Below are 16,149 nucleotides of genomic sequence, written 5' to 3' on the forward strand. Positions count from 1 at the left end.
TCACATATCTAACTCAGCTAACACCCCCAGTCTCAGCTAAGACCCCAGCCCCAGCCTCAGCTAACAACCCAGCCCCAGCTCACACCCCCAGCCTCAGCTAAGACCCCAGCCTCAGCTAACAACCCAGCTCCAGCTCACACCCCCAGCCTCAGCTAACACCCCACCACCAGCTAACCATCCCAGCCCCAGTTAACACTCACAGCCCCAGCTAACACCTCCAGCCTCAGCTAACACCCCCAGACTCAGCTAACACCCCCACCTTCAGCCTCAGCTAACACCCCCAGCCCCAGCCTCAGCTAACACGCCCCAGCCCCAGCCTCAGCTAACACCCCCAGCCCCAGCTAACATCCCCAGCCTCAGCTAACACCCCCTCCTCCAGCCTCAGCTAACACCCCCCAGTCCCAGCCTCAGCTAACACCCCCAGCCCCAGCTAATACTCACAGCCCCTGCTAATACTCCCCGCCTCCAGCTAACATCCCCAGCCTCAGCTAACACCCCCAGCCATAGCTAACACCCCCAGTCTCCAGCTAACACCCCCCAGCCCCAGCCCCAGCTAACATCCCCAGCCTCAGCTAACACCCCCACCTCCAGCCTCAGTTAACACCCCCCAGCCCCAGCCTCAGCTAACACCCCCAGCTCCAGCTAATACTCACAGCCCCTGCTAATACTCCCCGCCTCCAGCTAACATCCCCAGACTCAGCTAACACCTCCAGCCTCAGCTAACACCCCCAGACTCAGCTAACACCCCCACCTTCAGCTTCAGCTAACACCCCCAGCCCCAGCCTCAGCTAACAAGCCCCAGTTCCAGCCTCAGCTAACACCCCCAGCCCCAGCTAACATCCCCAGCCTCAGCTAACACCCCCACCTCCAGCCTCAGCTAACACCCCCCAGCTCCAGCCTCAGCTAACACCCCCAACCCCAGCTAATACTCACAGCCCCTGCTAATACTCCCCGCCTCCAGCTAACATCCCCAGCCTCAGCTAACACCCCCAGACTCAGCTAACACCCCCAGTCTCCAGCTAACACCCCCAGCCCCAGCCCCAGCTAACACCCCCAGCCTCAGCTAACACCCCCACCTCCAGCCTCAGCTAACACCCCCCAGCCCCAGCCTCAGCTAACACCCCCAGTCCCAGCCTCAGCTAACACTCCCAGCCTCAGCTAACATCCCCAGCCTCCAGCTAACATCCCCAGCCTCCAGCTAACATCCCCAGCCTCAGCTAACATCCCCAGCCTCAGCTAACATCCCCAGCTAACATCCCCAGCCTCAGCTAACATCCCCATCTTCAGCTAACACCTCTCTAGGGCTTGTTCTGATAAAGAGATGATATTGAATGTCACGGTTTTAATGCAAAGGATGGCATGTTTGTTTTCACTACAACAAGAAAAAGAACAATAGAAAGAAGAAAGATAAAAAGAGAAGAGATGACACATATCATTACCATATATTTGCCATAATCAATGACTAGGAGAGCTTTATGACCATACATGGAAAGAAAGAGTTGAGAATAAGAGTCTTTCATTTCACTATGGAATCCCATAGACCTACACCTTTTATTTTATTTAACCTTCATTTAACCTTCATTTAACCTTCATTTAACTAAGAAAGTAGGTTAAGAACAAACTCTTATTTAACAATGACGACCTAAATAACAACTATACAGTCAGTGTCCTATATTCTTCTGAGTCTCCTCTGACATAACTGTACTCTACTGTACTGTACAGCATTACCTGCTTCCACCACCCTCTCTCTTTCCCCCAATGAATAACCCCCCTAGGGGATGTCAGTTGGCCAGCAGGGAGGTCAGACCCCCACCTCACCCTCCTCAACCCCCAGCCACTCCCAGCTACAGCTACAGCTTCCATTGTACTGCCTCACAATGGAACAGTCTTTGATCTTCGAGGGGTGCACTCCTCCTCCTCTTCCTCCTCCTCTCTTCTTCTCATCTTTTTCCTTGTGTTTTTCAGATTGAGCCTTGACCTTCCATTCACCACAGCAGAGAGGAGGAAAGGAGAGAAAGAAAGGAAATTAATGAAACCATAATGAATTGGAGTGAGGGACAGAGAGAGAGTGATGAAGGGAGGGAGAGAGAGAGAGAGTGATGAAGGGAGGGAGAGAATGATGAAGGGAGGGAGGAGAGAGAGTGATGAAGGGAGGGAGAGAGAGAGAGAGTGATGAAGGGAGGGAGAGAGTGATGAAGGGAGGGAGAGAGTGATGAAGGGAGGGAGAGAATGATGAAGGGAGGGAGGAGAGAGAGAGTGATGAAGGGAGGGAGAGAGAGTGATGAAGGGAGGGAGGGAGAGAGAGAGTGATGAACGGAGGGAGAGAGTGAGAGTGATGAAGGGAGGGAGAGAGAGAGTGATGGAGGGAGAGAGAGAGTGATGGAGGGATAGAGAGAGAGTGATGGAGGGAGAGAAAGAGAATGATGGAGGGAGAGAGTGAGAGTGATGAATGGAGGGAGAGAGAGAGTGATGAAGGGAGGGAGAGAGAGAGTGATGGAGGGAGAGAGAGTGAGAGATGGAGGGAGAGAGAGAGTGATGGAGGGAGAGAGAGAGAGTGATGGAGGGAGAGAAAGAGAATGATGGAGGGAGGGAGAGAGTGAGAGTGATGAATGGAGGGAGAGAGAGAGTGATGAAGGGAGGGAGAGAGAGAGTGATGAAGGGAGGGAGAGAGAGAGTGATGGAGGGAGAGAGTGAGAGTGATGACGGGAGGGAGAGAGAGAGAGTGACGAAGAGAGGGTGAGGGCTGTTGTTCTCTGTCTTCAGTTATTAAAAGGCCTGGAGACATATCTATCCAATGCAGATTGTTTTGTCAAATTGACAAAAATTGCTCTCCCCTAAATGTCTTCTTTGGTACATAGTGGTAGCATGGCTGAGGCTAAGGGTGAGGCTTAGGGTGAGGCTAAGGGTGAGGCTAAGGGTGGGAAGGGTAGGGACAGGGATGTTGGGAGCTTCAGTATCTGGGACAAGGACAACTATAGCTCTTCTGATCACGGCTGTGTTACTGTAGCCCAGTGTATTGTGAATATTGGGGATTATAATCTAACCCAATGTACTGTAGCCCCATTGAGGTGTTGTGAATATTGGGGATCATAACCTAACCCAATGTACTGTAGCCCCATTGAGGAGTTGTGAATATTGGGCATTATAACCTAACCCAATGTCCTGTAGCCCCATTGAGGTGTTGTGAATATTGGGGGTCATAACCTAACCCCAAGCAGCCACGGTACAGCAGAGCAGGCTGACTGGTCTTTAGCACATGGTCCTCACAAACACTGTATGGGACTGGAATTATCATTTTGTTGCCCCAGTACCCTACCACCCCAGTACCCTACCTCCCCAGTACCCTACCACCCCAGTCCCCTACCACCCCAGTCACCTATCACCACATTATCCTACCCCCCAGTACCCTACCGCCCCAGTCACCTACCACCACATTATCCTACCCCCCAGTACCCTACCACCCCAGTCCCCTACCACCCCAGCTACCACCACCACATTATCCTACCCCCCAGTACCCTACCACCCCAGTCCTCTACCACCCCAGTCACCTACCACCACATTATCCTACCCCCCAGTACCCTACCGCCCCAGTCACCTACCACCACATTATCCTACCCCCCAGTACCCTACCACCCCAATCCCCTACCACCCCAGTCACCTATCACCACATTATCCTACCCCCCAGTACCCTACCGCCCCAGTACCCTACCGCCCCAGTACCCTACCGCCCAAGTACCCTACTGCCCCAGTACCCTACCACCCCAGTACCCTACCACCCCAACACCCTACCACCCCAGTCCCCTACCACCCCAGTACCCTACCACCCCAGTACCCCACCACGCCATTATCCTACCACCCCAGTCCCCTACTACCCCAGTATCCTACCACCCCAGTATCCTACCACCCCAGGACTCTACAACCTCAGTACCCTACCACCTCAGTACACTACCACCTCAGTACCCTACCACCCCAGTACCCTACCACCCCAGTACCCTACCACCTCAGTACCCTACCACCTCAGTACCCTACCACCCCAGTATTCTACCACCCCAGTATCCTACCACCGAAGTACTCTACCACCCCAGTACCCTACCACCTCAGTACCCTACCACCCCAGTATCCTACCACCCCAGTACTCTACCACCTCAGTATACCATCCCCACAGTATTCTACCACCCCAGTACCCTACCACCCCAGTACCCTACCACCCAAGGACTCTACCACCCCAACACCCTACCACCCCAGTACCCTACTACCTCAGTATCCTATCCCCACAGTATTCTACCACCCCAACACCCTACCACCCCAGTCCCCTACCACCCCAGTATCCTACCACCCCAGTATCCTACCACCCCAGTACTCTACCACCTCAGTATCCTATCCCCACAGTATTCTACGACCCCAACACCCTACCACCCCAGTACCCTACTACCCGCCTTCTGCTTTAGAATACACAGTCCTCCCACCTGACCCAGTGTATTGACTCTCCCTCCTGGCCCTCTGCGAATACCTGACCCAGTGTATTATCTCTCCCTCCTGGCCCTCTGCTAACACCTGGCCCAGTGTATTCTCTCTCCCTCCTGGCCCTCTGCGAACACCTGACCCAGTGTATTGTCTCTACCTCCTGGCCCTCTACTAACACCTGACCCAGTGTATTGTCTCTCCCTCCTGGCCCTCTGCTAACACCTGACCCAGTGTATTGTCTCTCCCTCCTGGCCATCTGCTAACACCTGACCCAGTGTATTGTCTCTCCCTCCTGGCCCTCTGCTAACACCTGACCAAGTGTATTCTCTCTCCCTCCTGGCCCTCTGCGAACACCTGACCCAGTGTATTGTCTCTAACTCCTGGCCCTCTGCTAATACCTGACCCAGTGTATTGTCTCTCCCTCCTGGCCCTCTGCTAACACCTGACCCAGTGTATTGTCTCTCCCTCCTGGCCCTCTGCGAACACCTGACCCAGTGTATTATCTCTCCCTCCTGGCCCTCTGCTAACACCTGACCAAGTGTATTGTCTCTCCCTCCTGGCCCTCTGCTAACACCTGGCCCAGTGTATTCTCTCTCCCTCCTGGCCCTCTGCGAACACCTGACCCAGTGTATTGTCTCTCCCTCCTGGCCCTCTGCAACACCTGACCCAGTGTATTGTCTCTCCCTCCTGGCCCTGTGACAACACCTGACCCAGTGTATTGTCTCTCCCTCCTGGCCATCTGCTAACACCTGACCCAGTGTATTGTCTCTCCCTCCTGGCCCTCTGCTAACACCTGACCAAGTGTATTCTCTCTCCCTCCTGGCCCTCTGCGAACACCTGACCCAGTGTATTGTCTCTAACTCCTGGCCCTCTGCTAATACCTGACCCAGTGTATTGTCTCTCCCTCCTGGCCCTCTGCTAACACCTGACCCAGTGTATTGTCTCTCCCTCCTGGCCCTCTGCGAACACCTGACCCAGTGTATTGTCTCTCCCTCCTGGCCCTCTGCTAACACCTGACCAAGTGTATTGTCTCTCCCTCCTGGCCCTCTGCTAACACCTGGCCCAGTGTATTCTCTCTCCCTCCTGGCCCTCTGCGAACACCTGACCCAGTGTATTGTCTCTAACTCCTGGCCCTCTGCTAATACCTGGCCCAGTGTATTGTCTCTCCCTCCTGGCCCTCTGCTAACACCTGGCCCAGTGTATTGTCTCTCCCTCCTGGCCCTCTGCTAACACCTGACCCAGTGTATTGTCTCTCCCTCCTGGCCCTCTGCAACACCTGACCCAGTGTATTGTCTCTCCCTCCTGGCCCTGTGACAACACCTGACCCAGTGTATTGTCTCTCCCTCCTGGCCCTCTGCTAACACCTGACCCAGTGTATTGTCTCTCCCTCCTGGCCCTCTGCTAACACCTGACCCAGTGTATTGTCTCTCCCTCCTGGCCCTCTGCGAACACCTGACCCAGTGTATTGTCTCTCCCTCCTGGCCCTCTGCTAACACCTGGCCCAGTGTATTGTCTCTCCCTCCTGGCCCTCTGCGAACACCTGACCCAGTGTATTGTCTCTCCCTCCTGGCCCTCTGCTAACACCTGACCCAGTGTATTGTCTCTCCCTCCTGGCCCCCTGCTAACACCTGACCCAGTGTATTGTCTCTCCCTCCTGGCCCTCTGCTAACACCTGACCCAGTGTATTGTCTCTCCCTCCTGGCCCTCTGCTAAACCTGACCAAGTGTATTGTCTCTCCCCCCTGGCCCTCTGCTAACACCTGACCAAGTGTATTGTCTCTCCCTCCTGGCCCTCTGCTAATACCTGACCCAGTGTATTGTCTCTCCCTCCTGGCCCTCTGCGAACACCTGACCCAGTGTATTGTCTCTCCCTCCTGGCCCTCTGCTAACACCTGACCCAGTGTATTGTCTCTCCCTCCTGGCCCTCTGCTAACACCTGACCCAGTGTATTGTCTCTCCCTCCTGGCCCTGTGACAACACCTGACCCAGTGTATTGTCTCTCCCTCCTGGCCCTCTGCGAACACCTGACCCAGTGTATTGTCTCTAACTCCTGGCCCTCTGCTAATACCTGACCCAGTGTATTGTCTCTCCTTCCTGGCCCTCTGCGAACACCTGGCCCAGTGTATTTTCTCTCCCTCCTGGCCCTCTGCTAACACCTGACCCAGTGTATTGTCTCTCCCTCCTGGCCCTCTGCTAACACCTGACCCAGTGTATTGTCTCTCCCTCCTGGCCCTGTGACAACACCTGACCCAGTGTATGGTCTCTCCCTCCTGGCCCTCTGCGAACACCTGACCCAGTGTATTGTCTCTCCCTCCTGGCCCTCTGCTAACACCTGACCCAGTGTATTGTCTCTCCCTCCTGGCCCTCTGCTAACACCTGACCCAGTGTATTGTCTCTCCCTCCTGGCCCTGTGACAACACCTGACCCAGTGTATTGTCTCTCCCTCCTGGCCCTCTGCTAACACCTTACCCAGTGTATTGTCTCTCCCTCCTGGCCCTCTGCTAACACCTGACCCAGTGTATTGTCTCTCCCTCCTGGCCCTCTGCGAAAACCTGACCCAGTGTATTGTCTCTCCCTCCTGGCCCTCTGCTAACACCTGACCAAGTGTATTGTCTCTCCCTCCTGGCCCTCTGCTAACACCTGGCCCAGTGTATTCTCTCTCCCTCCTGGCCCTCTGCGAACACCTGACCCAGTGTATTGTCTCTAACTCCTGGCCCTCTGCTAATACCTGACCCAGTGTATTGTCTCTCCCTCCTGGCGCTCTGCGAACACCTGACCCAGTGTATTGTCTCTCCCTCCTGGCCCTGTGACAACACCTGACCCAGTGTATTGTCTCTCCCTCCTGGCCCTCTGCTAACACCTGACCCAGTGTATTGTCTCTCCCTCCTGGCCCTCTGCTAACACCTGACCCAGTGTATTGTCTCTCCCTCCTGGCCCTCTGCTAATACCTGACCCAGTGTATTGTCTCTCCCTCCTGGCCCCCTGCTAACACCTGACCCAGTGTATTGTCTCTCCCTCCTGGCCCTCTGCTAACACCTGACCCAGTGTATTGTCTCTCCCTCCTGGCCCTCTGCTAAACCTGAACAAGTGTATTGTCTCTCCCCCCTGGCCCTCTGCTAACACCTGACCCAGTGTATTGTCTCTCCCTCCTGGCCCTCTGCTAATACCTGACCCAGTGTATTGTCTCTCCCTCCTGGCCCTCTGCGAACACCTGACCCAGTGTATTGTCTCTCCCTCCTGGCCCTCTGCTAACACCTGACCCAGTGTATTGTCTCTCCCTCCTGGCCCTCTGCTAACACCTGACCCAGTGTATTGTCTCTCCCTCCTGGCCCTGTGACAACACCTGACCCAGTGTATTGTCTCTCCCTCCTGGCCCTCTGCGAACACCTGACCCAGTGTATTGTCTCTAACTCCTGGCCCTCTGCTAATACCTGACCCAGTGTATTGTCTCTCCCTCCTGGCCCTCTGCGAACACCTGGCCCAGTGTATTTTCTCTCCCTCCTGGCCCTCTGCTAACACCTGACCCAGTGTATTGTCTCTCCCTCCTGGCCCTCTGCTAACACCTGACCCAGTGTATTGTCTCTCCTTCCTGGCCCTGTGACAACACCTGACCCAGTGTATGGTCTCTCCCTCCTGGCCCTCTGCGAACACCTGACCCAGTGTATTGTCTCTCCCTCCTGGCCCTCTGCTAACACCTGACCCAGTGTATTGTCTCTCCCTCCTGGCCCTCTGCTAACACCTGACCCAGTGTATTGTCTCTCCCTCCTGGCCCTGTGACAACACCTGACCCAGTGTATTGTCTCTCCCTCCTGGCCCTCTGCTAACACCTTACCCAGTGTATTGTCTCTCCCTCCTGGCCCTCTGCTAACACCTGACCCAGTGTATTGTCTCTCCCTCCTGGCCCTCTGCTAACACCTGACCAAGTGTATTGTCTCTCCCTCCTGGCCCTCTGCTAACACCTGGCCCAGTGTATTCTCTCTCCCTCCTGGCCCTCTGCGAACACCTGACCCAGTGTATTGTCTCTAACTCCTGGCCCTCTGCTAATACCTGACCCAGTGTATTGTCTCTCCCTCCTGGCGCTCTGCGAACACCTGACCCAGTGTATTGTCTCTCCCTCCTGGCCCTGTGACAACACCTGACCCAGTGTATTGTCTCTCCCTCCTGGCCCTCTGCTAACACCTGACCCAGTGTATTGTCTCTCCCTCCTGGCCCTCTGCTAACACCTGACCCAGTGTATTGTCTCTCCCTCCTGGCCCTCTGCAAACACCTGACCCAGTGTATTGTCTCTCCCTTCTGACCCTCTGCTAACACCTGACCAGTGTATTGTCTCTCCCTCCTGGGCATCTGCTAACACCTGACCCAGTGTATTGTCTCTCCCTCCTGGCCCTCTGCTAACACCTGACCAAGTGTATTGTCTCTCCCTCCTGGCCCTCTGCTAACAACTGACCCAGTGTATTGTCTCTCCCTCCTGGCCCTGTGACAACACCAGACCCAGTGTATTGTCTCTCCCTCCTGGCCATCTGCTAACACCTGACCCAGTGTATTGTCTCTCCCTCCTGGCCCTCTGCTAACACCTGACCCAGTGTATTGTCTCTCCCTCCTGGCCCTCTGCTAACACCTGACCCAGTGTATTGTCTCTCCCTCCTGGCCCTCTGCTAACACCTGACCCAGTGTATTGTCTCTCCCTCCTGGCCATCTGCTAACACCTGACCCAGTGTATTGTCTCTCCCTCCTGGCCCTCTGCTAACACCTGACCAAGTGTATTGTCTCTCCCTCCTAGCCCTCTGCTAACACCTCGCCCAGTGTATTCTCTCTCCCTCCTGGCCCTCTGCGAACACCTGACCCAGTGTATTGTCTCTAACTCCTGGCCCTCTGCTAATACCAGACCCAGTGTATTGTCTCTCCCTCCTGGCCCTTTGCTAACACCTGACCCAGTGTATTGTCTCTCCCTCCTGGCAATCTGCTAACACCTGACCCAGTGTATTGTCTCTCCCTCCTGGCCCTGTGACAACACCTGACCCAGTGTATTGTCTCTCCCTCCTGGCCCTCTGCTAACACCTGACCCAATGTATTGTCTCTCCCTCCTGGCCCTCTGCTAACACCTGACCCAGTGTATTGTCTCTCCCTCCTGGCCCTCTGCTAACACCTGACCCAGTGTATTGTCTCTCCCTCCTGGCCCTCTGCTAACACCTGACCCAGTGTATTGTCTCTCCCTCCTGGCCTTCTGCTAACACCTGACCCAGTGTATTGTCTCTCCCTCCTGGCCCTCTGCTAAACCTGACCAAGTGTATTGTCTCTCCCCCCTGGCCCTCTGCTAACACCTGACCCAGCGTATTGTCTCTCCCTCCTGGCCCTCTGCTAATACCTGACCCAGTGTATTGTCCCTCCCTCCTGGCCCTCTGCGAACACCTGACCCAGTGTATTGTCTCTCCCTCCTGGCCCTCTGCTAACACCTGACCCAGTGTATTGTCTCTCCCTCCTGGCGCTCTGCGAACACCTGACCCAGTGTATTGTCTCTCCCTCCATGCCCTGTGACAACACCTGACCCAGTGTATTGTCTCTCCCTCCTGGCCCTCTGCTAACACCTGACCCAGTGTATTGTCTCTCCCTCCTGGCCCTCTGCTAACACCTGACCCAGTGTATTGTCTCTCCCTCCTGGCCCTATGCAAACACCTGACCCAGTGTATTGTCTCTCCCTTCTGGCCCTCTGCTAACACCTGACCAGTGTATTGTCTCTCCCTCCTGGGCATCTGCTAACACCTGACCCAGTGTATTGTCTCTCCCTCCTGGCCCTCTGCTAACACCTGGCCAAGTGTATTGTCTCTCCCTCCTGGCCCTCTGCTAACAACTGACCCAGTGTATTGTCTCTCCCTCCTGGCCCTGTGACAACACCAGACCCAGTGTATTGTCTCTCCCTCCTGGCCATCTGCTAACACCTGACCCAGTGTATTGTCTCTCCCTCCTGGCCCTCTGCTAACACCTGACCCAGTGTATTGTCTCTCCCTCCTGGCCCTCTGCTAACACCTGACCCAGTGTATTGTCTCTCCCTCCTGGCCCTCTGCTAACACCTGACCCAGTGTATTGTCTCTCCCTCCTGGCCATCTGCTAACACCTGACCCAGTGTATTGTCTCTCCCTCCTGGCCCTCTGCTAACACCTGACCAAGTGTATTGTCTCTCCCTCCTGGCCCTCTGCTAACACCTGGCCCAGTGTATTCTCTCTCCCTCCTGGCCCTCTGCGAACACCTGACCCAGTGTATTGTCTCTCCCTCCTGGCCCTCTGCTAACACCTGACCCAGTGTATTGTCTCTCCCTCCTGGCCATCTGCTAACACCTGACCCAGTGTATTGTCTCTCCCTCCTGGCCCTCTGCTAACACCTGACCAAGTGTATTGTCTCTCCCTCCTGGCCCTCTGCTAACACCTCGCCCAGTGTATTCTCTCTCCCTCCTGGCCCTCTGCGAACACCTGACCCAGTGTATTGTCTCTAACTCCTGGCCCTCTGCTAATACCAGACCCAGTGTATTGTCTCTCCCTCCTGGCCCTTTGCTAACACCTGGCCCAGTGTATTGTCTCTCCCTCCTGGCCCTCTGCTAACACCTGACCCAGTGTATTGTCTCTCCCTCCTGGCAATCTGCTAACACCTGACCCAGTGTATTGTCTCTCCCTCCTGGCCCTGTGACAACACCTGACCCAGTGTATTGTCTCTCCCTCCTGGCCCTCTGCTAACACCTGACCCAGTGTATTGTCTCTCCCTCTTGGCCCTCTGCTAACACCTGACCCAGTGTATTGTCTCTCCCTCCTGGCCCTCTGCGAACACCTGACCCAGTGTATTGTCTCTCCCTCCTGGCCCTCTGCTAACACCTGGCCCAGTGTATTGTCTCTCCCTCCTGGCCCTCTGCGAACACCTGACCCAGTGTATTGTCTCTCCCTCCTGGCCCTCTGCTAACACCTGACCCAGTGAATTGTCTCTCCCTCCTGGCCCTCTGCTAACACCTGACCCAGTGTATTGTCTCTCCCTCCTGGCCCTCTGCTAACACCTGACCCAGTGTATTGTCTCTCCCTCCTGGCCCTCTGCTAACACCTGACCCAGTGTATTGTCTCTCCCTCCTGGCCCTCTGCTAACACCTGACCCAGTGTATTGTCTCTCCCTCCTGGCCCTCTGCTAACACCTGACCCAGTGTATTGTCTCTCCCTCCTGGCCTTCTGCTAACACCTGACCCAGTGTATTGTCTCTCCCTCCTGGCCCTCTGCTAAACCTGACCAAGTGTATTGTCTCTCCCCCCTGGCCCTCTGCTAACACCTGACCCAGCGTATTGTCTCTCCCTCCTGGCCCTCTGCTAACACCTGACCCAGTGTATTGTCTCTCCCTCCTGGCCCTCTGCGAACACCTGACCCAGTGTATTGTCTCTCCCTCCTGGCCCTCTGCTAACACCTGACCCAGTGTATTGTCTCTCCCTCCTGGCCCTCTGCTAACACCTGACCCAGTGTATTGTCTCTCCCTTCTGGCCCTGTGACAACACCTGACCCAGTGTATTGTCTCTCCATCCTGGCCCTCTGCTAACACCTGGCCCAGTGTATTCTCTCTCCCTCCTGGCCCTCTGCGAACACCTGACCCAGTGTATTGTCTCTAACTCCTGGCCATCTGCTAATACCTGACCCAGTGTATTGTCTCTCCCTCCTGGCCCTCTGCTAACACCTGGCCCAGTGTATTGTCTCTCCCTCCTGGCCCTCTGCGAACACCTGACCATGTGTATTGTCTCTCCCTCCTGGCCCTCTGCTAACACCTGGCCCAGTGTATTCTCTCTCCCTCCTGGCCCTCTGCGAACACCTGACCCAGTGTATTGTCTCTAACTCCTGGCCATCTGCTAATACCTGACCCAGTGTATTGTCTCTCCCTCCTGGCCCTCTGCTAACACCTGACCCAGTGTATTGTCTCTCCCTCCTGGCCCTCTGCTAACACCTGACCCAGTGTATTGTCTCTCCCTCCTGGCCCTCTGCTAACACCTGACCCAGTGTATTGTCTCTCCCTCCTGGCCTTCTGCTAACACCTGACCCAGTGTATTGTCTCTCCCTCCTGGCCCTCTGCTAAACCTGACCAAGTGTATTGTCTCTCCCCCCTGGCCCTCTGCTAACACCTGACCCAGCGTATTGTCTCTCCCTCCTGGCCCTCTGCTAATACCTGACCCAGTGTATTGTCCCTCCCTCCTGGCCCTCTGCGAACACCTGACCCAGTGTATTGTCTCTCCCTCCTGGCCCTCTGCTAACACCTGACCCAGTGTATTGTCTCTCCCTCCTGGCCCTCTGCTAACACCTGACCCAGTGTATTGTCTCTCCCTTCTGGCCCTGTGACAACACCTGACCCAGTGTATTGTCTCTCCATCCTGGCCCTCTGCTAACACCTGGCCCAGTGTATTCTCTCTCCCTCCTGGCCCTCTGCGAACACCTGACCCAGTGTATTGTCTCTAACTCCTGGCCATCTGCTAATACCTGACCCAGTGTATTGTCTCTCCCTCCTGGCCCTCTGCTAACACCTGACCCAGTGTATTGTCTCTCCCTCCTGGCCATCTGCTAACACCTGACCCAGTGTATTGTCTCTCCCTCCTGGCCCTCTGCTAACACCTGACCAAGTGTATTGTCTCTCCCTCCTGGCCCTCTGCTAACACCTCGCCCAGTGTATTCTCTCTCCCTCCTGGCCCTCTGCGAACACCTGACCCAGTGTATTGTCTCTCCCTCCTGGCCCTCTGCTAACACCTGACCCAGTGTATTGTCTCTCCCTCCTGGCCATCTGCTAACACCTGACCCAGTGTATTGTCTCTCCCTCCTGGCCCTCTGCTAACACCTGACCAAGTGTATTGTCTCTCCCTCCTGGCCCTCTGCTAACACCTGGCCCAGTGTATTCTCTCTCCCTCCTGGCCCTCTGCGAACACCTGACCCAGTGTATTGTCTCTAACTCCTGGCCCTCTGCTAATACCAGACCCAGTGTATTGTCTCTCCCTCCTGGCCCTTTGCTAACACCTGGCCCAGTGTATTGTCTCTCCCTCCTGGCCCTCTGCTAACACCTGACCCAGTGTATTGTCTCTCCTTCCTGGCAATCTGCTAACACCTGACCCAGTGTATTGTCTCTCCCTCCTGGCCCTGTGACAACACCTGACCCAGTGTATTGTCTCTCCCTCCTGGCCCTCTGCTAACACCTGACCCAATGTATTGTCTCTCCCTCTTGGCCCTCTGCTAACACCTGACCCAGTGTATTGTCTATCCCTCCTGGCCCTCTGCGAACACCTGACCCAGTGTATTGTCTCTCCCTCCTGGCCCTCTGCTAACACCTGGCCCAGTGTATTGTCTCTCCCTCCTGGCCCTCTGCGAACACCTGACCCAGTGTATTGTCTCTCCCTCCTGGCCCTCTGCTAACACCTGACCCAGTGTATTGTCTCTCCCTCCTGGCCCTCTGCTAAAACCTGACCCAGTGTATTGTCTCTCCCTCCTGGCCCTCTGCTAACACCTGACCCAGTGTATTGTCTCTCCCTCCTGGCCCTCTGCTAACACCTGACCCAGTGTATTGTCTCTCCCTCCTGGCCCTCTGCTAACACCTGACCCAGTGTATTGTCTCTCCCTCCTGGCCCTCTGCTAACACCTGACCCAGTGTATTGTCTCTCCCTCCTGGCCTTCTGCTAACACCTGACCCAGTGTATTGTCTCTCCCTCCTGGCCCTCTGCTAAACCTGACCAAGTGTATTGTCTCTCCCCCCTGGCCCTCTGCTAACACCTGACCCAGCGTATTGTCTCTCCCTCCTGGCCCTCTGCTAATACCTGACCCAGTGTATTGTCCCTCCCTCCTGGCCCTCTGCGAACACCTGACCCAGTGTATTGTCTCTCCCTCCTGGCCCTCTGCTAACACCTGACCCAGTGTATTGTCTCTCCCTCCTGGCCCTCTGCTAACACCTGACCCAGTGTATTGTCTCTCCCTTCTGGCCCTGTGACAACACCTGACCCAGTGTATTGTCTCTCCATCCTGGCCCTCTGCTAACACCTGGCCCAGTGTATTCTCTCTCCCTCCTGGCCCTCTGCGAACACCTGACCCAGTGTATTGTCTCTAACTCCTGGCCCTCTGCTAATACCTGACCCAGTGTATTGTCTCTCCCTCCTGGCCCTCTGCTAACACCTGGCCCAGTGTATTGTCTCTCCCTCCTGGCCCTCTGCGAACACCTGACCATGTGTATTGTCTCTCCCTCCTGGCCCTCTGCTAACATTTGGCCCAGTGTATTCTCTCTCCCTCCTGGCCCTCTGCGAACACCTGACCCAGTGTATTGTCTCTAACTCCTGGCCATCTGCTAATACCTGACCCAGTGTATTGTCTCTCCCTCCTGGCCATCTGCTAACACCTGACCCAGTGTATTGTCTCTCCCTCCTGGCCCTGTGATAACACCTGACCCAGTGTATTGTCTCTCCCTCCTGGCCCTCTGCTAACACCTGACCCAGTGTATTGTCTCTCCCTCCTGGCCCTATGCTAACACCTGACCCAGTTTATTGTCTCTCCCTCCTGGCCCTCTGCGAACACCTGACCCAGTGTATTGTCTCTCCCTTCTGGCCCTCTGCTAACACCTGACCAGTGTATTGTCTCTCCCTCCTGGGCATCTGCTAACACCTGACCCAGTGTATTGTCTCTCCCTCCTGGCCCTCTGCTAACACCTGACCAAGTGTATTGTCTCTCCCTCCTGGCCCTCTGCTAACAACTGACCCAGTGTATTGTCTCTCCCTCCTGGCCCTGTGACAACACCTGACCCAGTGTATTGTCTCTCCCTCCTGGCCCTCTGCTAACACCTGACACAATGTATTGTCTCTCCCTCTTGGCCCTCTGCTAACACCTGACCCAGTGTATTGTCTATCCCTCCTGGCCCTCTGCGAACACCTGACCCAGTGTATTGTCTCTCCCTCCTGGCCCTCTGCTAACACCTGGCCCAGTGTATTGTCTCTCCCTCCTGGCCCTCTGCGAACACCTGACCCAGTGTATTGTCTCTCCCTCCTGGCCCTCTGCTAACACCTGACCCAGTGTATTGTCTCTCCCTCCTGGCCCCTCTGCTAAAACCTGACCCAGTGTATTGTCTCTCCCTCCTGGCCCTCTGCTAACACCTGACCCAGTGTATTGTCTCTCCCTCCTGGCCCTCTGCTAACACCTGACCCAGTGTATTGTCTCTCCCTCCTGGCCCTCTGCTAACACCTGACCCAGTGTATTGTCTCTCCCTCCTGGCCCTCTGCTAACACCTGACCCAGTGTATTGTCTCTCCCTCCTGGCCTTCTGCTAACACCTGACCCAGTGTATTGTCTCTCCCTCCTGGCCCTCTGCTAAACCTGACCAAGTGTATTGTCTCTCCCCCCTGGCCCTCTGCTAACACCTGACCCAGTGTATTGTCTCTCCCTCCTGGCCCTCTGCTAATACCTGACCCAGTGTATTGTCCCTCCCTCCTGGCCCTCTGCGAACACCTGACCCAGTGTATTGTCTCTCCCTCCTGGCCCTCTGCTAACACCTGACCCAGTGTATTGTCTCTCCCTCCTGGCCCTCTGCTAACACCTGACCCAGTGTATTGTCTCTCCCTTCTGGCCCTGTGACAACACCTGACCCAGTGTATTGTCTCTCCATCCTGGCCCTCTGCTAACACCTGGCCCAGTGTATTCTCTCTCCCTCCTGGCCCT

General features: G+C 55.6%; 1 protein-coding gene across 1 annotated transcript; it reads left to right on the top strand.

The window, feature by feature from the left end:
• Positions 1 to 3,256: 3,256 nt before the first annotated feature.
• On the top strand, positions 3,257 to 4,483 carry LOC106611289 (extensin-like). The gene has a single exon (XM_014211335.2). The coding sequence runs from the start codon at positions 3,257 to 3,259 to the stop codon at positions 4,481 to 4,483; it is 1,227 nt and encodes a 408-aa protein (XP_014066810.2).
• Positions 4,484 to 16,149: the final 11,666 nt, after the last annotated feature.

This window comes from Salmo salar, chromosome ssa09, assembly GCF_905237065.1.
Source record: "Salmo salar chromosome ssa09, Ssal_v3.1, whole genome shotgun sequence".
In the NCBI taxonomy this organism is placed as follows: domain Eukaryota; kingdom Metazoa; phylum Chordata; class Actinopteri; order Salmoniformes; family Salmonidae; genus Salmo; species Salmo salar.

Excerpts from the sequence above, each read along its gene's own strand:
- LOC106611289 (XM_014211335.2), top strand. The coding sequence starts at position 3,257 with ATGGTCCTCACAAACACTGTATGGGACTGGAATTATCATTTTGTTGCC.